The sequence below is a fragment of the Pholcus phalangioides genome, unplaced genomic scaffold, assembly GCF_987345545.1.
Source record: "Pholcus phalangioides strain wild (caught in Gottingen) unplaced genomic scaffold, Ppha-v1.0 ptg000039l_1, whole genome shotgun sequence".
NCBI lineage: Eukaryota > Metazoa > Arthropoda > Arachnida > Araneae > Pholcidae > Pholcus > Pholcus phalangioides.
Genome location: NW_028301625.1, coordinates 17,461,369 through 17,485,889, shown reverse-complemented (window position 1 = coordinate 17,485,889; position 24,521 = coordinate 17,461,369). Strand labels below are relative to the sequence as shown.

At 36.1% G+C, this 24,521-nt stretch overlaps 1 protein-coding gene across 5 annotated transcripts in view; it reads right to left on the bottom strand.

Moving 5' to 3' along the window:
* LOC149065638 (constitutive coactivator of PPAR-gamma-like protein 1 homolog) overlaps positions 1–24,521 on the bottom strand; it is a 234,636-nt gene that overhangs the window by 132,135 nt on the left and 77,980 nt on the right. For all 5 annotated transcript variants that reach the window (XM_089253548.1, XM_089253549.1, XM_089253551.1 and 2 more), the window contains exons 2-3: positions 16,275–16,439; positions 7,870–8,062 (exon numbers count right to left, since the gene is read on the bottom strand). In XM_089253548.1, the coding sequence (XP_089109674.1) occupies positions 7,870–8,062; positions 16,275–16,439 (358 nt within the window). The remainder of the gene's footprint in view (positions 1–7,869; positions 8,063–16,274; positions 16,440–24,521) is intronic.

Below are 24,521 nucleotides of genomic sequence, written 5' to 3'. Positions count from 1 at the left end.
TTAACTGAGAGGGTGTATACCAGTCAAAATGACGACCAGAAGCTTTTATTATTGACACATTTTAGGAAATCCTAAAGAGTTGGATTTGTGGGTCTTGCCCACCTATGGCGATGTTATGCTTTATTATTTGCTGACTTAACGCAATATAAAGGCACAACAATCAAGAAAAGATCCATAGATCTCGAAAGATAGATCTCGGCTACTGTAAAAATAAAAATTTAATACCTATTTGTTGTCCTAAATTTTAAAAGCATTTTTCAAATTTCTGACACTTGACTTGGAAATTCTGTATGCTTCCAGCTTGCTTACGTTTTTCTGGTAGCTTCTAAACATTTGATTTGCCACATGCGTAAATGTTTTCACAACTCCAAAACACTCAAACTAATTTTTTTTTAATATTCAGGATACATCATTGCCAAGTGACCAATTCCTTTATTGCATCATCTGAGGAAAAGTTGCTGAAATTATTCTATATATATATATATATATATATATATATATATAAGTGGGGAACTTTAACATTTCTCAATCTTGGGAATTTCTTTTTCAGAAGGTCTTTATCCTACAACGGGTATTTGCTTATCTAAAACCCAATTAGGCGAGGCTAACTGTATACGTATAGGCTGTCACTATAAGGAGAGATGCCGCTGTACTCTAATTTACTTGGGTCTTTTTTGAGTGAAAGCGGGTCCTTCTCGAAAAAAATTATCTTGAAAAAAAAGTTACCCCCCCCCCCAACAATTCACTGGTATCCGATTTCTTTTCCTGCTACTATCTCTTTGTTCAGACAGAGTTGAGGATGTTCTGGGTAGAAGGAGCTATCTGTTGTGAATCAAATAATTTAATTCGAAAAATATCTTTTATACAAAAAAAAAGGTTCATTTACTTCCATTATCTACTAGTGGGAAAAGCTTCCAAAGAAGCCCATTAACACTGAGGATTTAACATGGAATTTAGCACATGTAATAAATCTAAAACACATATATAGTTGATTATACATATATATAACATCCCCATTTAGAAATTTTTTCTACTTAGAGTTGTGATCACAAAAATAAGTTGTACTAAGTAATTCTCATTAAGATTTCCCGTTTAGAATGTTTCCCTGCTTATACCATTTTTATGACAGTTTTCAGAAAAATGTTATGAGCAGAATCCACTGTAATTAAAAGTTAGAGGCACACATTTATATATTTACTAATAAATCAATCTATAAATTCCCTTCTGAATTATTTTCCATTTTGTAAAAAAAATCTTAGCTCTTTCAATACATCTTCCAATTAAATTTAAAGCAAATGAGATTTTCTCTCTCTTTCTCTCTCTCTTACACTAATCTTCTGATTCCCTATTTAAATAAATCCTCGTGAAGCGATTTCCTGGTAGAATGACTATTTTCTCTCCCTGATGGCCCACCACTCTAATCTGTTGTCATTCAACTGCCATATATTTTCACACCTGAATATGGGAGCTATGTATGCTAAATTTTTGTTAGTGAAACTTAACAGTGTGCTTGTGTGTGTGTCCAACATTTGGCATGTTTTGTGTTCAGAAGGTGGTGTCATCTATCTAGGGCCACAACTAGATACTTTCTCAAATGGGGCAAGCATGCATTTTGGAACACAGTGTAATGTAGAAGCAGTTATAAAAGGCAAATTCAGCACCCCTTCTAGTCCAGAGCCCGGGACACTAGACCCTCCCAGTTGCAGCCTTGATCTATCTTTCAAACTGGTAATGCACGGATTTGAAATTTAATGTATACATATTTGTGTTGTAGGTTTGTGTGATCGTCTTAGCAATCAGCTTTTTCAAAGGAATAGCCAACTAAAAATTATAAGACCTTAGAAAATCATATTTTTTACCAATTACCACTGTGCAATCGTGGGCACCAAACCCAGATTTTCACTTAATGGAAAATCAGGGGAGGGGGTTATGGGGGCTTGTGCTCCTCCAAGAACATTAAATAACTAAAAATATTTTTGTAGAAAATTAAAAAATATTGGGAAAAAATATATTCTTATACAATATGTTAATTTAAAATTATTTTCCAGTGTTAGTGACTCACAATTTCTGCGGAAGAAATCCTTGTGCCCCTTCAAAAAAGCCGATTCTACATACACACCTGTGATTTTCGAGATGCAAAACAGTGACTACTACATAGCAGCTATAGATGTGGATATTCAAGGTAGTTTTATCAATATTTTTCTGAATGATCTCAGAAAATGTTTTACAATTTGAACAGGCATTCCCTATATTTTGATTTTTCAAAAAATGTGCATTCATAATCTTGTAGGAACAAGATAAATTTAGGCTGCATAGACGCTGTCTTTGAATGCAAGCAGATGGCCACAAAAGTACCGTAATTTCTGGTATGTACAACAAGGGGAGAAAGTCCTAAGGGGAATAGAAACTCCAAAAATTTTAAAATTCCATACACTGTTTCTCATTCAGAGAAGAAACTAGAGAGATATCTATCATCGTATTCTTCAACAACCCGCATGTATATACAGTATACAAAGTATTAGAACCACTTTTTTTAAGGTCGCATGATAATGATAGACAGCAAAAAGAAAAAAGGTTTCGTCTTTTTTCTTCTTGGAACTAGGAAAGAATGAATCCATAGGGCGTGCGAACCAAATTTTTGTGCGTCCTTTTCCAAAATTTCAGGTGTTTGACGTGCTACAGCACGTCATTAACATCTCTGTATAAGCATCATCTTGCATTAATAGTCAGCAAGAGCAAAAAATTTTTGGGAAAAAAGAAATAGGGAGATAAGTTATAGGCTGTGGCTTTGAATTTGCCACAAAAGTCAAAAATTGGCTCTTAAAACTATATTGGCCATGGCTTTAAAATGGAAAATTACAATATATGTCACATTGATTGTTCCTGATATAAAAAAATCATACTTAGTCATAAGTCAATGAAATGGCCAGTTACATGATCAGTACCAACAAAAATGTTTGAAAAACTAGTTTCTTGTCAAGTATTCCAGTAAAAAAAAAATTTTATCATAGCAGGCTGCAGTGTTTATTTTACAGTAAAGCTTGAAAAGTGTTAATGTGCACAGCACCTAGGTATCTGCATATCAGTTTAAGCTAGATGAAAAATCTTTCACAAAAAAGCGAAAATGGGGACAAAAGCTTTAGCAAAATGCTACATTGCTAATGTAATGATTGATGGTTGGATGTCTATTCGTTCCGTACCCCCTGTACGCATTTTTGCGAAAGTAGCTACCACTTCTTTCGCATTTTACAAAAAATGCGATCATAGCTTAAACCCTGCTGCATATTAACTAAACTGATCTGTTAAAGTGCGGAATCATCTACAAAATAAGAGTTTCTGCACTTTACAGGGCTCAGCATGGATCATGGCCTCAAAACTAGTGAAGATAGTGACAAAATATTTTAAAAAAGTGACCTCTCCCCCCTCCCCCCAGACTCTCGTGTACTTTTTTTCTGTTGAAATTATGGGGAGGGGATGCATCAAAATGGATACCAGGGTGTCTACCAAATACCAAAAGTGAAATTTGGTGACTTTTCTGGGACTTTTTGATGACCTTTTCTCATTCGCAAGGCTCCCCACTCTGAATGTTAGAAAAAGTAGGATGGGGGAAGGATATCCCCCCCAGACAACATAATCATGGAATAAATTGAAAAAAATCCCTAGAATTTTTTTTTTCATAGCACTATTTCAGTATCCTGTAAGATTGACTCAAGCCAAAGCAAAATGACAGAAATAACTTTGTTACAAAAAAATTCTTTTTGGCCAAAATGGTCTTATAGCAGCCACAGATAATTCTTTTCTGCTCTCCTCACAATATATATATTACATTCTTTTTTGGGAGTCTTCCACAGTCCAGTCTGCGAACTCTCTTCCACAATACACACGGCAAATTATGAAGATATGTAAGTTTTTTAAGAATGACGCTCTTTCAATACCACTCCCAAAAGCAAAATATGTAAATTACAAGGTCCGATATAAATAAGTCAAGGTGGACCAGATGTTTTACTGTGTTTTCCATCCCTTTTAAAAAGGATTTGTTTAAATTTTAGTGGTCAATGCCAGTGTAATCGTTTTTGACAAATGAAGCCCTTTCATTTCTAGCTCTTTACTTGAGCATTGTAAACATTGTTCGAGCCTCTGCATGCCATAAAAATACAGAAGACAATTGAATGCTATTAGGTATCAGTCACAAAACCTAGAATAGGTCTTACCCAACTGCAAGAACTACCTAGAATAGATCTAGTTGGTCTTACCCAATGCTTTGTTATGCAAACTGTTCGTTTCACCTATACACAAAATGAGTACCAAAATTTTCAACGATGAATGTTAGTTACTGTCCAAGACCATGAAGTATAGTAAATACAAAATTATTTTTTTCAACCAGGCAGAAGTTTTTATTGACTACTCTATTTGTAGAACCCTCAAATTAAGCAAATAAAAAATTACTAAATCACCAAATGGTCCACAGACATCCTACCCCCAAATAACTTAAAAAACAATACAATTTCTGCTTTGGCAGAATTATTAATTGCAATCTACTACATATGTATTATTTGGCATTATGTCCCTTCTCAATTAAAATAAATTATGAAAAAAATCAGGAAAACGCTCTGGGGAATCAAAAATCGGTTACCTTCATTCAAATTTTGCGACTGTTCAGGATTTCCGTGGCCTTTTTCTCATTCCGTGACTTTTCCGGGACTTTGTGACTTTCCCGTGTTGGTAAACACCTTGGATACTGGCCGTGAGCGAAGGAGAAAATCATTTTGAAATAACTGTTTGGTTTTTTTCCCTTTTTACACACAACATACAGGCAAAAAAACCACAGAAAATTCTTTCCTACCCCCCCTAATGATTAACAGAAAAAGACTCCACACCCTTTTCAATTAATTTTCCATGAGCATAATAAGCGCCAACTTTCTTTCGAAGTATACTTTTTTTGGCAATTGGAATTGCTGTTTCGCAGGGATCAATTCAAGATAGCTGGCAAGGGCACCTACAATTGCACAAAAAATATAATTTATTATATGAATCAACCTAATATGTGGCAACGTGCAAAGATCAACAGAGGTATGGGAAATACGATAAAATTAACCCCCTTCGCTTACAAGCGATTGGCAAAAAATTCATGTTCTATGTTTGACAAATCGGTGATAAATATGGTAACCTTGTCCTAACCTAATCGCATGATGGAAAAAAGAAAAAAAGAAATCAAAGAATAAAACAGTAAAATAGATATGTCGATAAGAATGTAGGCACACAGTAGATTTCTCTTTCACATTTATAAGAGATACATCATATGTGAGAAAAAAATCAGGATACACAAAATACCTAGAGGGAAAAAAATTATAGAGGGTGCAACAAAACTTTGCAATGACGAGAAGAGAGGAAAGACAGTGAGAACTTGTTTGAATTTATTCCACTGGCATCTGGACGTAATATTACGTCCTTGATCATAAAGTGGTTAATACAAAAAATTGAATCAATGATATATGTGGTTTATTAATGCAGTCGATGAAAAGTTTAAGGATGCTGCTGAGAGGGTTGCCAATTTTTGTGGGAAAAAAAGTTGTCAAGTTGGCAACTTGTTGCCACGCTGACCTTAAAAACTCAGAAAAACGAGTAGTACTTGAATTTTTCAAGAACGACATGTAGAGCCTCAGAAAAGATCACTTGGTCCGGAGGCCCAAATGATGCTCTGACCAGTGCTACAACAAAAAACTAAAATTTACCGTCACCCAAGGCCAGTCTCAATTTTTTGAACAGAAAAAGAGTACGCTCAGCCCTAGTATGGCCATATGAGAAAAACATTTCAATAACTTCACAGGTCTAAAACAGGGGGGAAATAAAAAAATTGTGGATTTTTTTTACACAATACGAAGAATGGAGCGTAAGATGTCAATATTGACTCAACAATCTGCATCATGAAACTGCTCTAAATTAAATTTTACAGCCAGAAGTGGATAAACGTTGATTGAGGAACAAGGCTCAGAAAAAAAATATTGGGCATCTTAAATTATGGAAAAAGTGTAAAGCAGAGGGTTTTTGGGGCCTTTCAGAAGTCGGGGCAAAGAAATCGTGGTCTCTGTGTCCGCCGTTAAATGTCTCAGTTTAGGGTTCGAATGCTTGTTAAAAGAGTTTTTATCAGCCTAATGACTAATTTACGTCTGGTTTGAAAAACATTGTCAGGGGTCTATCCAACCAAAATTTGGGTCCATTTTCTGGACCTTTCACAAAATTATGGATCTGAAAAACAGACCCCTCACCATAGGCAGAGATAGAATGTCTGGGGGCGGCACACTCATTATTATTGGGGGCATAATGATGTTAATTCATACATAAACATAAACATTAGATCAGACGATTCCACCTTCGACGCTGGGGCCCCCCCCCCCAATATTTCCGCCCATGCCCCTCATAAAAGTCTGGATCTGGAAAATTGACCCATCACAAAATACAAATTAATGAAAACAAATTTGACATTTTCATTTCTATTGTGATTAATTAACTAGATTGGTTTTTTTCGCTTCCCACAAAGATCCCTGCTTGTGATAGATTAAAATTGAATTGCAAGAATTTGTGATCTTTCTACAAATTATTCTCCTTTTGACCATGTTTGGACCATGGTTTCTTGTTGCCATTCAAATCCAGTTCAAAAATATAGCACTAATTTTACTCCTAGATACATCGTAATTTTCAACAAAAATCGTAGATCGTAATTTTCAATCAGATGCTTCTTTCAATTTTTATTGTAGGAAATAAATTCAAAATATTTTGTACCTACTTTTTGACCAGAAACAAGAGTATTCTCTCGCTGCGTGCAAGCCAGTTTCTACATGAACCTTTTAAATGTCCATTTTAAATGTGTGAATATAAACACACACATACATATTTCACTATACTGCAAATTACAGCTGCCTATGGCAGTGGTATTGGTGAGTTTCGGCAAAAATTAAATTTTCATAATTTATATAAATATTTTTGATGATAAAAAAAAAAAAAAAAAAAAAAAAAAATCAAGAAAAGTAAGGATAGGACAAACAACAAATGTAATTTAAGCAATGCTTGAAGAAAATAATTTGACCCTTAGAAGAACCTTTTGAAAATTAAATAAAATAAAGGATGAATTTTAAAAAAAGATGAAAATGAAATGCACATGGGGAAATAAGAGAGTGGTAGTAGAGAAAAAATTCTTTGTTGTAATTCGCCTTTCATGCTAGTTCATTCTGGACCAGCTTTTGCATAAAATGACAACTCTTTAACCAAAAAATCTATCATTCGAAGTACCTTGAAATCCAGTTATTCTGACGTCACACAGTATGCTCCCGGGTGGGGGGGGGGGGGGGGGACCTAATGAGATAGACTTCTTTCTTGTTGATCTGGGTATGCTCCTTAGCAGCTCAATGAAGAAAGGGGGAAAAATAAAAGAAAAAAATATTGTGACCAGTTTCTAAAAAAGTGACTTAATGGAAAAAGTGACCCGTGCCGAGCCCTGCACTTTACCTAGGTAACATGTACATTAATGTATTTCGTCAAGTAGGTAAATTGCCTACCTAGGTAATTTGGGGGGAGGGGAAAGAAATAAAACAATTTTCTGCACTTTAATGGATTGGCTTTAGGTAATCTGCGTATTTCCTGATTTCCACACTTTAATGGTAACATTTATATCAGTTTTTCTGTGGCATTTGTTCAGACATGTATACTGTATTATAAATGCCTGTCTATTCATAACATTTGCAGTCCATAGATAAAAACATAAAATTTATCCACAGGTTTTTCAATAAATGTAAAAAAACACCAAAATATGTTATACAAACAATAAACATTTTATGGCTGATAGAGAAATAAAACAGTGAAATATTGTCATACCTGGACCGCTACTGTGGAAGCGAGTAGCATTTTTGTTTCCCCGGGCATAGTAAAATACACATCGTTTAAACTTCTCCATCTTTTCTGTATTTCCTGAACCAAAGACTAAATTAGCAACCACATCCAAATCATCTACTGAGGGAATGTTCCGCACAAAGTCAACAACAACTTTGATCATCTTGTTAGGAGGAATCTGAATGCAATTTCAAAAATGTTATACCACTTACTATTTGATACGTGTGAGATGACATCTTATGATTAAAAAAAATTCACACAAATACATATCACATGATCATAGCAGAGGGGCATCCAAGAATTAAATAAGCAGAATTTTGGCTATTTTTAACCCCCCCCCCTTATTTAGCAGAAGTAAGCAAAGCTCTAACCCTCTTTTCTCCCACCCCTTGTCAGCAAACCCTGGAGCACTAGGAGTCTTTAGCTGCCCCTCCATAGAAGAATATGGTACAAGGGAGGGGTGTACATAGGAGCCATATGTGCTCCGGCCCCAAGAGACAAAAGCAAAATTTAAAAAAAAAATGAAATATTCAAGAAAAAAAAATTTATACATTGTTTCAAGAATACTCCACTTCCTCTCAGTATTTGCATATCAGTTTATCATTGATTAACTTATGTGAAATACTTGACCTAAAGGCCCGTTTACACACGGTAAGTGATTAAGTTAACTAAATTTTAAGTTGCCAAGTACATTGCAATGTATGCAGACAATAAGGGCCATTTACACAGCTTTAGTTGGTACGTGCACAAGTGATTTAGTAATTTAGTGAAATAAAAACGGTTCTATTTTTTCCGGTTAAGTAGACCTCTGCGCATGCGCCAGTGGGAGTGTCCTGCCACTCAGAGGGGTCTTTTCACTCTCTCGCAGATAGGGGGGATTATTTTGATCTCAAGTGTGAACCTGTTTATGCTCCGTCGTCTCCTACCATTTCGCTAGACTTCCGCGGAAATACAGGATGGTCAAGTGGCCAGAGGGACACAACCTTCAAGTTTGTTAAAGAATATCTTCGTCATGAATGTTGAACTATAGACATGAAAATTACCTTAACAAACAAGCTAAAAATTATTCGATGTTGGAAAAAGCTATGGAATATTCTGTTTACATGTCAGGAGTTGAAAAAAATTGAAAATTCAAAAATATATCGGGTGCTGGTGTGTGGAGGATTTATTATATAGTAAAAACTGGACGGGGGAGGGGGTTTCGAATATTTCTCTTGTCCAAAACGAATTTGCTGCCATCTGTTGTAAAAATACATAATCAAATATTTAACATAAAGATAGCATCTAGATTAAATTTAAAAAAATAATTTCGAAATAATTTTTTTTAATGAATTTTTATTTAATTTTTAACCCTTAAAATTTCCTACGAATGCCAAGAATCTTCTTCCATATTTTCGGCTTACATAATTCATAATTTATCTCCTCTTTAATTTCAATTAACATATCATATAATCAATATTTACATCTTGGAGAAATAGAGAAATCTTATATAATATATTACACACTTCTCAATGGTTTACATAAGTTAATAATATGTTGTGTATTCTTTCCCCCCCCCCTTTGTGTAAGTGAGTGAATAAATTTATATTTTTTTTAAAAAAATATTGTATAATGTGGCTCAGATCAAGACAGTTAATACAATAGAAGGATGAATGTGTATTTTTCATTTGATGCCGTAGTTTGCAATCATATCAAGCACTACTGGTAAAGATCCTTTACACCAACAATCAATCAGCGATAAATGCATCATGATAGTTTCCATAGTAGAAAAAAGGACAGGATGAAAAAAGAGGCCCATTTCACACCTCCTGGCCATCCAGAGAACCACCCATAAGTGGAAGGCCCTTTTTGACAGAGGCATGTCATTTTTATAAAAAGTATCATGGAGCATATTGCAGCTAAGTCATCCACTGAAATGCCCTTACCATGTGACTAATTCAACGAAAACATTTCTTTTTGATACTTTCAACTAAGACTAAGTGATAACCTGACTACGATAGATTTTTTTCACAGGTTTCATTAAAATGTAGAATGTGGCCCACACTGTGTCCAAGATATAATGCTAGTTCATCTAGTTGTAATCTAGAGAATACAAAAAATACTTCATTTGGTTCAAGTATTGGAGCTACATTTTCCAAATATTGTATCAGTGGTGAAAGGGGTGTTGCAATGATATTGCATTTAGGTTCTTATGTGCATCGCTGTAAATGATCAGGCAAAGGCACAGACAGTTAAACAAAATAATTTAAAATTTCCTAGGCATCTCAAATTACACTAAACAAAAAAACTCTTCGCCTTTCACACAAGATCAAGGTCATTGGAGCATACAATGAAGGTATATATCTGCAGGTAGAGCCCGCACATAACCAGCAAAGCGAAAAAGATGCAAGATGAAGTGAAGCTATTGAGACCATCATCCCGCTGCTGCTATACAGGGTGAACGTGACTTGTTCTGCCAAACGAAGGGGGGAAGGTGGTAGACAAGCCCAATTGGAACATAAAACACCCTACTAAGCCTGTCCTATCTGGTTGGTAGTTTAAGTTATGGTGGATAATCGATTGTGGAAAAAATGTCTAGTCTGAAAAAGCCAAATTTGTGAAATTTCTGAGAGAATCACATGCAACCTATGCACACATTTGGAAAGTGTAGAAAAATATCCTATAAAGCGACACCAATTTCATTAAAATATCTGGATTTAATGACAAGCTGTAAGTGATGAAAAATTAGCAAAGTTCAAAATCGAATTTTCGCCAAAATTTTTCATCACCTATGCAAACACCCTTCTAGCTACAATCAGTAAAATTTATTGAAAACTTGTCCATTGCGTCAGCTTTCAAGAGAGTCTACAATAAACCTTATCAGTGACCTAGTTCAAGAGAAATTTAATAATTTGTATGCAATACACCACTGAAATCTGTTATTTTTTAAGGTTTTGGCAACAATTCGATTTCTCACTTCCCCAATCTCTCAATGCTTGAAGCGTGACATAAAACAAATATCCTTTAGGTAATGCCACCTTATAGGATTTTTTCAATTAAATCAAATTGTCACTGCCAATATCAAATTGTTGCTGAATATGTACTTCAACACTGATTATATAAATACATCGACTGAAATTGGATTCAAGAGGCTCAGTAGTGGTTCCAGGAAGAGGGGGAGGGTAATGGGAGTAATCACTCCCCTGACTGAAAATGCTTATGAAAAACATGTGGTTTTACCTTTTCTAGGGATTATTTCAAACGAGCACCTTTCAAAATTTCTAAGAAATATACAAAAAAAGGATCTTTTTTGTGTCTCCCCCGATTCGGCTTGGGGCAATGGAGGATCTTGATGGGGGGAAAAAAGGAAAGGAGCTCGAATGTGGAACTTTTACCCAGGGTTGCACTTGCCCTGGGTGACAAAACATCTAGTTGTGGCCCTGTTTTGAGCTCGCCATGAAGCTCCTAGGAGCCCCGATGAACACTTTTGGAAGCACTGTGATACTCCTTTAAATTCAGCCTAAAAGTTATGTCGAACCACAATTAATGGCAAACGAGAGTCTGATGTCTATCGTCTCTTGAACTCTCTTGTATGCGTATATTGTATGATTTCGCCGTTCGCTATAGCTAGTGGGTAAAGATCGATGCAAACAAAATTTAATAAATAGATGATTTTTTTTAAAAAAATCTTTTGCTGGGGGGAAAAAAAATTGGTGCCCTTTCGCCTGTCCGCACAAGGATGGGGCTGCAGCCCTAAGGCTCGGGACAATCACCATCATTGTTTTTCATGCTATAAATTTACTACAGAGCCGCCGCCCCACCAGTGAAAACTCTGGCTTGCGGACCCTAAAAAGATCAACAGCCTTGCTCAACTCTGTGGTGGGGAGGGGGGGGGGAGATCATGTCCTTTTTACGGAAAACCAATATTGTTCCCAAGAGGACTCTACTGCTATGGTCAATTAGTTCCCCTCTCCACGTGATCCTGAGAACACTGCTTTATGGGAAGTATTAGATGTTAAAAGTTCCGGTCAAAGAAAGAAAAGCTTTTTTTGTTCCAGTCTAAATTGCTTTTTTGCCCCATCCATATAATGTCTGCCCCAATGTAGGGTAGCTACATATTGGCATTGTTCTTTTCTGTTGCTACTAACCTATGCATCCCTCCGGGGCAAAAAAAAAAAAACCTGAGAGAAAAGAAATATTGAATGCCACAGTTTCTCCAAAGTCTAGATTTTAGGGGGAGAAAAAAGATCTCTGGAAAATAAAAAAAACCTGTGACCTTCACTCAAATTTTGTGATTTTTCCGGGACTTAAGTGACTTTTTCCTCATTCCAAGACTTCTCCGGGACTTAGTGACTTTCTCGTGTTGGTAGACACCCTGTATAATAAAGATGTTTTCTCTAGTTACTCTTATTTAGGACTCTATTTTGCAAAAGCTATGATAAAAGCAAAGCAATTAAAGTGGGTTCAATGAGCATAATTAATGAAATTTAATTAGTAATGACTTACAATATACAGGGTGATTATAACTCAAGTTCTGATATCCAAACACTGTAAAATAAAAACCAATTTCATGACTTGAAAATTTGTATTACTATTCATGAATGTTCCTGAGGCAATAGAATTTTGATGGTGAAAAGGAAAAAAATACTTAAAAATGTAAGATGACACACTACTCATCCAGCACATGGGAAATTTGCTCACAGAATGGATATGATAGTCAAGGCAAAATGATAATGCAATTAGCATGGCACAATTTTGCAATTCATGGAAACATCACAAAAATGAAGTTATTTAAACAAACAACTAAAACTTACACAAGAAATGTTAAATATGTTGTTCACTGTTCTGGCTGTGAGGTGGAAGAACAAAAAAGCTTGTTCAACAACAGATCAGAGTAGGCCTATGTAATGGTAATAATGTGGATGAGCTTTCAATTCACCGAGAAGTTTGCAATCCGACCACTGCACAACATTTTGGGGTATTACTAAAGCCAAAAGTTGCAAGTGTTATAGTAGTGTTCACCTTTCTCAGGTGAAGATGGCAGCTAGGTGTGGTGTCATGTTGTTATTGTGAAAATGGTTCTTCAGCAGCTGCTTTACTGGTGTTGCAATGTGCATTTTCATAAAAGTTGATATCCACCAGGGCTGGACAAATCAAAAAAATTTAGGTGTCAGCCAAATTCGTTAAGAGCGAAGCATGTTTTTCCCCAAGAAAACAGTTCAGAGTAATTTTTTTTTTACTTTCTAGGACTTTGACCCATTCTCATGTTGGAAAAAGACATTATTATGAAATCAAAAAAACTGTCTCGTACTTACACTTTATTTTAGCAATGATGGATATAAAATTTTAGGCGCCAAAACTGATTTTCTAGTCACCCTGGCATCTGGGATTTGTCCAGCCTTTCTACTTTCTATTCACAAACCGATGCAGTTGAAGTGCTGGAATGATGTGGTTGTGCAAAATAGATTATACCGCTGGCCAAATACACAGCATCATCTACTTGTACATTTTAAAGGGTTTTTTCTTTTGCCAAAGAAAATTCCATTGCTTCGTGCAATAGACCCATGCAAATTTTCAAGCCATTCTGACCAGCAGTTCTTATTTGTGTTTTGGAATCACAACTTTATTTATAATCACCCTGTATATAGCTGATTTTTTCGTAAATAATTTACTACTGCCCATCCTAACCAAATGGTGACAGAGTCCATATTCAAAGGCATTTCTAACTGAAAATTTTTTGGACAGGGATCACCGGCCCCTTTACAAACTGGCCAATTCCAGGTTTTTGGTACTGTACAGTAGAACCTTCATTAACTGGGGTAATGTTGAAAATATGTAAAAATAATTCAATATTAAGCCTGGTGGCACGATATACAGGAGATGTGAGATTTCCAATGGAAAGAAAATAGAAAAGTCTGCGAGATAATGTAAGTACTACTACACTGGTTTTTGTTTTTAAGGAGCAGCTGGTCCCCTTTTGGATTATAAGACCACCTGCACTTAGCATGCCAGTGAAGTCACTAATGTTGTTGCTTTGTGAAGGGGGAAAAAAGCCTGTGAAATAATACACCACCACATATGTGTGATGCAATCCTCATTCATGTGACTTTGGTTAAGATAGAGCATCAGAATGTAGCCCAAAATTTGAAACTGCAGTAAGAATGAGAAATTTTGATACTGTATATAATTTTCAGCAACTAAGATACTTAATATGAAAGAAAATTTATATCCAGGCCACTTTTATGAGATTTTTTTTTGAAAAAAAAAACCACTTGTATCTTACACTATTTAAAGATGTATACAAATACAACGCCACAACAGGCAAATTGCCCAACGAGGTGGCTGACTTAAGAACATCATGGATCCCCGAGCTATTTTTTGGAGGCCCTACCTACTACTGCTACACCACACATGCACCCCGCCCCCCCGGGAACCCCCAACGAATCGGTACATGTGGGAATGTGCGTGTACGTGTAGTGAAACCTGATGAAGTTTTTTTTTGTTTCTCTGTAATGCTGTCATCTGCCACCAGTTTTTCTAATTATGAGTGAAGTGTTATGATTGAATGATTTATCGTTGTAGGACTGTTGCTCTCTGTGGTGAGACTTTTTAACGGGGAGATCGGCTCACATTTGCGCTTTGAAGTTGGGAACCACAGAAAACCAACTTCAGCCGACCACCACTGTGGGGTTCGAACCCAGTGGTGGTACCATTAGAATGTACCTCGAGAATAAAAAATATGGTAAGAATAAAACATATTGGCTAATAATGAACCAATGTGGTATTTTTAAGGAGAAAAACTATATTTAGGCCACTTTGATTTTTTTGAAAAAACCACTTGGTTAAACCAACATGGTTTAAACCATACACATACAACCCTGCTGTCATCTACTTTACTTCACCTACTATAGAAACAAGAGGTTAACCTCTCTGCTCAGTCTTAACTTGGAAAAAAAATCATTAAAACCATTAAAAATGAGGTACACACGTGTACTTAACTCAAATATTCCTAGAAAAAAAGACCCATACTAATTAATCAATTAAAAAAATTTTCCTTTAAAAAAAAACTCATACAATAAACATATCAATACAAAAAAAAATTTTTTTATTAATCAGGGTATGCCGATTTAAATCAGCTTAATTAAAATTGCAATTGAAATCATTGATTTAAATAAAAAAATTATGCTATTGAAGTAAAGGTAACCTGGTATAGTATACATGTTGCTGATAAGTGGTAAAGTTCTTAATTAAAATAAGTATAGAAGATCTTTCGGGGTAAATATAGACTTGAACTTAATCCCAAGATACAGTGCAGAAAGAAAGCTTCTCTACTTCTAGATTTTGTGCATGGAAAAAAATGGCAGAAAAATATAGGGAGCTAAATTTAGATATAACTGCACTAAGTATTTTCAATGCATTGTAATGCAGTGCTAGGGTTCCCCAGATTAAAAAAAAAGGAATTATTTTGTATAAAGCCTTGAATTCTATGCCCTAATTGCTAGATGTTGTACCTACATAAATATCATTGGCCTTTCAACTTTACTTTTCATATTAAAATTTTGAGTTTGCTCGTTTTTTTTACCAAACCCCATTAAATCTGTGAAAGAATAAAAATGTGCAAACTATTAAGCAACATCATGCAAGTCGGAAACACATCTATTAATTGCTCAAGAAACAATCTTGTCAATAGAATTTGTTTCATTTAGTTGATACTAAATGGCTCTTTGGTTGTGTGTCAAATGAATTGAGATGTCTGCACCATATGTGTGATACTGAGTTGCCATCACTCATTCTCTTTAATGGGGGTGCTCATGACTAAAAGCACATTTTTCTATAAAAAAGGTTAATCCATGAAGTTAATTTGAGCTCAATGACCTTTCATGTTACATAAACACAGACTTTTAGTGTTCGTATTGTTTGTTTGTAGTTTATTCCTTAATGCTTAATTAAATCCGCGCGATTAAGAGAAAAAAATAGATATGAAAATATGCATTCTTAATGATTAACGAGATTTGATTTAATTAATAAGTGATCAGTTAATTTTACTAGAAAACGTTTTAAATAAAAAAATCTGATTTCTTATAAAATCATAATTTTTCTCTCTCATACCGTTTTTTATAATCAGTTTTGTCTCAGGTGTGAAGAGGTTAATGGTAGGTAGGCTATATGTTCTGTTTTTGTCCCAATTCTTGAATAACCTTTCCCAGCTCTTAAATATTTGGTATTTTCTGTTAAAGCACTTGTTTCCGAAGTTACCAATACATTGAGAGAAAAACTCTACATCTGAATTATGATGTGCCATCTTCAAACAACCCAATATGATATGACTACCACATCATAATTTGTGGAAAAAACAAAGTATTTAAAAATCTTGTAATTAAATAGCACATATCTTAACAAAAAAGTTTTACCTTCCCTTTTTCATCCGGACATAAGCTTCGATGAAAGCTAGCCAAGTCATTTTCCGATACAATGTGATTTCCAAGAAGTGCAGCAACTATACATATTCGACTGGGGTGAAGATTTAAGCAACGAGTTACTTCATTCATGACATATTCTTTTGTTTCTACACAGCCCTGTACATAGAATAAATGTTTTTTAATTCATGGCACAACCAATGCAAATATATTATGCAAATACATTTGTTTTTAAAAAACTTGATGCAAGAATGAATAATTCAATAAGATTTTTTTACCATGGTTCACTTGAAACTGTGTGATGAACATGTCATGCCACAATCATATTATAGGGTGCACTGAACATTGCTATTTCTACCATTACCTTAACCCATTTTTTACTGAAAATTTATGCAACGCTTTGTATAAATTTTTTTTTTCTACTCATTTTCATACAGTTTTTTGTATGAACTACTAAAAAGTTCTAGATTTTATATTGTGGTAAAATTTCATTTCTGAGAAGTCAAATCAAATTTCTTTGCAAACAAATTTTAAAAAAATAAGATGAAATTAATATTTTTGGAAATTAAAAGGTCAAACAGCGTGACATAGTATATTTTTTTTTAAAATTTGTTTGCGAAGAAATTTGATTTATGACTTTTCAAGAATGAAATTTTATACCGATATACAATCTGGAACTTTTTCCATGCTCATGAACAGAAATAATTTTTAAAATACAGTACTCTTGATAATCCAGCCCACCCAGTAATCCAGCATTTTTAGGCAAGTTTTCTTAACGTATAGAAGAGGGAAAACACATGCAGACGTGAATTGCTCTAATTGCAATTTGTGGAACAAATTTTGCAGCATGTCAAAAGCTGAATCTGCATCTTCAGCAGCAATCAGAGGAAGGCAAGGAAATTTTTCCAAAAAGAAGACTAAATTTAAAAAAGACACATTCTCAATAAATGCGATTGATGCTACTTCAGAGTTTACAAGAACATTTTGCAAGGGGAATTTATGGACAATATAATTACACACTGTGACAAAGCACTTCCTGACACAATCAAAAAAAACTTTTTTTTCGCTTTCTCTTAATTTTTCTACAACCTTAGTTGCAGACTGCCTTATGACCAAATCAGGGTCATTCCTCTGATTGTCTCTTCTGTTATACAAGACACCAAGAAATGAATCCGACGATTTTACAGCCGATGGTAAAACAAACTTTGATAATAAGGTTTTGAACATATCAAACAATATGGTACGCAATAAACGAATGTGAGGAATAGTTGATTGTAGCTGAGTATTCCGTTCTTCAAATACAGGGATCACATTGACAAGGAACAAACAGAATGCTCTGTTTAATCCTGATGACAAGAAAATCCTTTACTGACATGAAAGGATCCCACTTTATTTCAGCAAATCATTTCCAGTCATCTCACATTTTTGATAAGACTTCTTAGTTGTCTTAGATCGTGTTGATAGTTTTGATTCAGAGGCAGACTCTGATAATTTAGCCTTGTGGATTTGGTAAAACTTCAATGAACTGACATCACAGGCTCATTACTGTTTCTAACTTCTTTAAAAAAAAGTCAATGGTTCCCATTGTTGTATCAACCTATTTAAGCATCGTCCCAACGAAAGCCATCGTGTGGACACGTTTCAGTATTTTTCTTACCTCTGTATCATACATAAATTGAAAATGTTTTAGTTTTTCCTGACGCTTTGAACTTCTTTCCAAGTAGTAATATATATCAATTATCATTTCATCCACTTTAACTGGGAGGCATTCAGACCCTTTCTCAGTAGCTAAATGGCTCATCTCTTTCTTTAATATGCCAGCAACTCCTGCTTTCATGCCCATCATGACAGGAGCATAATCTGCCCCGAAAGCCAAACAATTCTGCAATGGTACACTATTGGATTTTAGGCAATCCAATATAATACGAGCAATATTGAATCCAGTGCTATCTCCTTGTAATACAGGTGCAGATAACAAGTTGCTTTCTATCCGACATGATTTTTCATTGTAATAACTAACCACAATTGGAAATATTTTTGCATCTCCTTTATTGCTTCCATCAGTAACAATCAAAAAAAAAGTTGTTTTCTCAATATGTCAAAAATTGATTCTTTATCCACATGGCTCATTTCTTTAACAATGGCTGTGATTTTTGTACGAGCACTGCTATATTTTTTTGCTGTATCACTATCTGGAAACATTTCTAAAAATTTGCCCTGCATGATCTGAATAACTTATTGGAAAATTACGTTAGATAATGAATGCAGTAAAATATGACTCCACACGTATCACAGAATCGTCCTTTTCTTTACAAGAGAAATTTAGTTTTGTATTCTGCTCAATGGAAGATGCATAATTGATGTGCTTTTTAGTGTTCACGTGTGTTTCACAATGTCAGTCTTTCCCCATGCAAAATAGAGACATCACATCTACATACAGTACAAAAAACATAACTTTCCTATCTTGGATGCTATCAGTGATGGATAATCTTTGGTATAAGAACTCTTAAAAGCAGTTGCATATTTTTTTTGTAGACATATTTAATTGGAAAAACAATTTCAAAATGCAAAGCTGCTCAAGGTAAATCACGCATCCCTAGCATCACGTGGAGTACAATCAATCAGTTATTGTGTTGTGGCAGTGTTGTTAATAGGATACAACAATGATTCCCAACGTCTGTGTTAACGCCCCCTAGTGGGTGATGGAATGTTCCAGGGGGGCGGTAGAAGCCACGGGTATAACATAGGATCTTATGGGTTAAATTGTGTTGGGGGACGATGGAAGAAAAAAATTTCTGAAGGAGGGGCGAGATGGGACAAATAGGCTTGGGAAACCATGGGATACAATGATGATTATACAGGGATTTCGGCAACCAAGACCATCCCCTGATAAATGGCTGCCAATAAAGGCTAAGTAAACCACTGAGCTATAAGTAAACCGCGACCGTAGCCATTAACATCACAGCATTATGAAATCTCAGGGAAAATCTAATTTTCTGCCAAAATCCGGAGGATTTTTAACAAATCCAGAGAGCGGGAGAAAGAGTAAAAAATCGGGGAGTTGGCAGGTCTGCACATGTTACTGTATGTCTGTGCGCAGAAGTTTCATTTAAATTAGCTTGTTTGATTGACTTCAAGTAATACAACGATTTTGATAATCCAGCAGACCCTGGGGATGTACCGCCTTCTGATTCTTAATAAGAATCTGCTTCTTAACTATGGATTTGATCTTTAGTTAAGAATTGAGAGAGAACTTTGCTACCACATTCTTAACTAAGAATCGTTTTTGTTCCATAGTTAAGAATCGAGTTAAGAACCAAGGCTACCCACTTCTTAGCTTGATTCTTAGTAAACATTTTTTTTCTTCTATGCGAGATAACTTAAATTCTTTCTTTAATAGAAGTTTATGATTCATATTTTAAAAAATGGAAAAAAAAATTAACAATGCATTTTTATTTCCAAATAAGGAATTTGTCAGACTTTTTAAGTTATCGAAAAGTTATCTGAAGGCTGTGTGGGAGAATTGAAAACAGTGTTACAGTCTATATACAGCACATATATGTTGATAATAGTGATAAAATATCGGATTATTTCAATAAAGTTTGATAAATTTTGCTACATTTATCACATTTACCAGTGATTATGCATAATTCTCAAAATTTTCAATCCATAAATATCATGATCGATGAGTCGTAAATACAATTTTTTTCACATTATGGGAACCTGTAGATTTGAAATTTTTTATTAGTTTAAAACTTGAGAGAAAATTGAATTTCGCCCACAAAATATGTGAGATAAAGCTTTAATCGGCCGAAATATAATTGTACATAAATTAAAAATCGTTATTAACCTGCTGCTGAGTTTGTTTTTTTCACATACTTCGGTGTACGTGAAAAAGCCAACATTACAGAAGCGATGACCATTTTTAATATTGGTGTATTATCTGATCACTATATATTATTTTTATTTGGCCACGAAGCAGCTATGCAATACATGTACCGTACCACGTTCATTTCGCCATGACAATTAATTTAAAGAAACATGAAGCATATTATAAAAATTATTGTTAGTCTTGTAATGTTAGCTTCACTTACATACATAATGTAAACAACGATGATTCATTTATCGCATTAACCATGGTTTGACAATTATGCATAATGACCTACAAATGTGATAGATTCACGGTATATGAGCAAAATTTATCAAACTTATCGAAATGGCCGGTGATTATTTATATAATAACCGCAGCTCTTTATCACTTTCATCATAACATATATAGCATAGCCCCTCTTCATGGAGGGTGGCAGGGATCCATCCCAGTGAACGTGGGATGAATCTTTGATTCGAATCATATCGGATGATTAAGTATGGATATGTTTGTTTTTTACTGTAACATGTTAAAAAAATATGTATTTGTCATTTCTTCAAAACCGTATTCACATTTGCTGAAATAATCTCCGCCATTTTTTCAGGCTAGCGTCGCTCTAAAATTTCTTTTCCTCCTTATCTTGTCAACAACAAGCTGTTGTTAATTTTTAGCTGGGCGCTGATTGGCCAATGGCGAAATTCCCCAAAAGGGAAATTTATCGGCCTGTCCATCGCACGTGACCTTAAGAATAACTTTTAACAATCACACCGTGGTTGATTCTTAACATGATTCTTACGAACCGATTCTTACGTGTGGATGATTGGTTATTAAGAATCAGAAGGTGGTACACCCCCTGGTTTTAAACCCGCTTTTTCTATTTCCCATGTGAACGGGACTTTAGAGTGACAATATCGCAGATGGGAAACTAATGACTTGTCCAGCACTTTTGGAAATGTACTGCCAGCATTCTTCTTCACCGCTGTGGTGGTCGAGTGGTTATAGTGACGGACTCGCATCGCGAGGATCCGGGTTCGAACCGCCACAGTGGGTGTCGGCTGAAGTTGGTTTTCTGTGGTTTCCAACTTCAAGGCGTGAATGCGAGCCGATCTCCCCTTCAAAAAGTCTCGCCACAGAGAGCAACAGGCCTACAACGTAACAAATATTCAATCATTACACTCACAATTTGAAGTACACAATATCAAGCACAACACTAGCTACACACTCAGACTGTTAGGTGCACTCACTTTGTTCCAGACTCTGCCACGAAGCTGGGCTGGAAGAGATCTCGGCAACGGGATAAGTCCAATGGCAGAGCCCCTGGCGTTCATTCATTGCCAGCATTCTTCAATCCAAAGGGAAGAACGTTCCACTGATAACGTCCAGAGTGAGTGACGAATGCTGTAAAATGCTTGGAATCATTTGCCATGGGTATCTGCCAATAACCCTTCATCAAATCTACCATGGAAATAAAATTTGTCTTCCCAACTTCATACAACAGCTCCGTCGCATTCTTCATAGGGTATGCATTTGGGGGAAGAGAAACTATTTAGTAGTCTGTAGTCCTTTTTTTTTATGCTCCACACTTTGAAGGGTAGTTCCGGTCTCATGATCGGCTAAATCGGAGTTCTTGTCCCAATAAGAAATCAGCCTTCGTAGTTGACATGTTTTGCAGCTTTCACAATATTTATTGACGTCCTTCTTGAGCATTGGCCAAAAGAATGAATACTTGATTCTCTGTTTAGTTTTGTTTTCACCTAACCCTAATCTCCTGATAGGGGCATATCGTGATCCATTTTCAATACTGCTTCATGCTTGCAGTGTGGCACCACGACTTGCTTCACTTACAACTGTCTTCTGATCACATTCCAAATCCACAGTCTGCGATGTTCGCATTAATATCAGCTGCTGGCACCATGATACGTGCTGTCAGGATTATGGTTTCTTCACTCGTGTTCCTTTCTTAATCTCTCGTCAAAGACTTCATTATTCATCAGGATTTCTCGGCTGATCTCGTAGCTTTGTTGGTGTTTCTCTGCGAGTTTCCACACATCTTTCAAAGACCCATCTTCCTTTTGCAGCATAGCAAATTTGTCCTCATTATCCTCATCCGACATGTTGGGCCCATCCCTTGTATCCATAGCGTACTCCAGAAGGCTGATCGTTGCATCTGTAAAGACAACCGTATCGCCCTCACAATTTGGCTCGTTGATTGGACTTGGTAACAGTAAATTCTCCAAGAGAGTGTCGTATGCTGTTGGACATAATTAGCATTTAATTTTTCAACCGACTCAACATGTACCCGTGCTTGCTGCTGCTGATCTTCATCCCCAAAGCAGAAAGTTTTGCAACGAGCCCTCAGCTGAAGAAAAATGTTCTGCAGTAAAAATTCGCATATACATCGGGTCGGTGTAAGTAACTCATACACATAATAGCGTTTTTTTACACTTTATTCTTAAAATTCTTTAAGATTGTTCTGCAACAGCACTGGTTGTTCTGCGACGTACGTCGCACATTTCAGCATATTCTGCTTTGGGGATCTTCATCAAGTATATTTTCAGAGGCGCTATCTCGCTTTCACCAAAGGCGGACTTGATCCTTATTTTTCCTTCGCCTTCATTGCCATCAATCTAAACCAAATCGGATTTAACAACTGAGATCTGGGCTCCAGAATCGATTATGATTGTCTTCTGATCACATTCCAAATCCATGGTCTGCAATGTGTCAATGCTCGCATTACTATCAGCTGCTGGCACCATGATACGTGCTGTCAGGATTATGGTTTCTTCACTCGTGTTCCTTTAAGTTTGGACAGAGTTCGGATGAGCCCGGTTAAATGGCTTCTGCTGACCTCTTGTAATACAAAACAATCCTATATGGCCTTCTGCTCCACACGCATAACAAGTGACTGCAGCTCTCTGGTATTCGAACCCATCGTTGCCTTAGGCAGGAAGGACTCACCCTGAACTCTCTGGTTTCTGCTGGCTTTCCATCTCAGACTTTGATGACCCGGTCTTCGGATCCTTGTTCTGTGACTGGGAAAGGACGTCTTCAGAGTCCTCTTTACATCATCGAACCTATCTAATTTTGTCGATAGCTCACTTGGAGGCACCATTCGTCCAGATAGTGCTCCTTAAAATCTGCTGGGACACATTTTTTCATTTTTGATCAGAGATGATTAAATCTCTTAGTTGCTCAAATGTTGTGATCCCAAAGTCAACATCCACCCATCGAAATAAGGTACACAACTCGAGGTAGAAGTTTCTCCAAAGTTTCTCCAGGTGCTCTTGATTTTTGTGACGTGAAGAAAACATCTGCCAAAACTTCTCTGGGGTGAGTGAATCTGTTCAATAATTCTTTAACTTGATTACCCTGTAAATCCTTTACCTTCTCTTCTGGCTCGCGTGCAATTAACTGGTTCATTTTGCTGGGAAGTAGTTCCAAGAGCTCAGTTAACCAATCTTCCCGTGCCAGGGCCACACGACGAGCTTGCCGCTCAAACACAGCACACACAAGGTACAAACTTGTTTCTTCCTCTATCCTGAATTTTTGCATCATGTCCTGGAAATTTTGGCCAGGGGTTCTGCCACGCCTAGCCTGATTATACTCCTCTCTTCTGGCTCCTATTTCGATCCTCAGTCTTTTGAGTTTTATGTTCCATCTCCTTTTCTCTATGCTGCTCTTCCCTTTTCCTACACAGCTCCTCCATTTCTTCTTTCCTATCACAGTTCAGTCACAGTATAATAGTTCAGTTGCAGATTACTGTAAGTGGCTGGAGGCACACTGAGAGATCATTTGAGTGGCCCTCAGCACGCTTTGAGATCATTTGAATGACTCGCAGCACACAGATCACCTAATGGTCTGCGATACATTAACACTTAATTAAAAGGCCCAATGCATTTTTATATGCATTTTTTAGTGGCGATTTCGAAACATTTCCAGACCACTCAAGTGGCCCGTATGCACTTTCAGATCATCCAAGTGACTTGTGGCATATTTCCAGATGACTCAAGTGGCCAGCAGTGCATTAGCAGATGACTCAAAAGGCTTGCGGCATGATGAATGCCAGAACTTTGCCGCTGGACTTATCGCGTTGCCAAGATCTCTTCCAGCCCATCTTTGTGTGGCAGAGTCTAGAACACTATTTTGTCTCAAAAAAACCATAACATACAAAATTTTTACAACATATTTCCCCGGACAATGGGTACTGTCACGATCGGCCCACGGCACACGTTCAGACCACCTGAATGACTTGCAGCACATTTCAATTTAACTCAACCCTTTGAAGAATGTGGTGCCACTTCATTGATTTGAAAACGTGTCACGGGACATTTAATTAAGTGATCTAGAACAGCACCGCAGGTTATTTGTGTGAT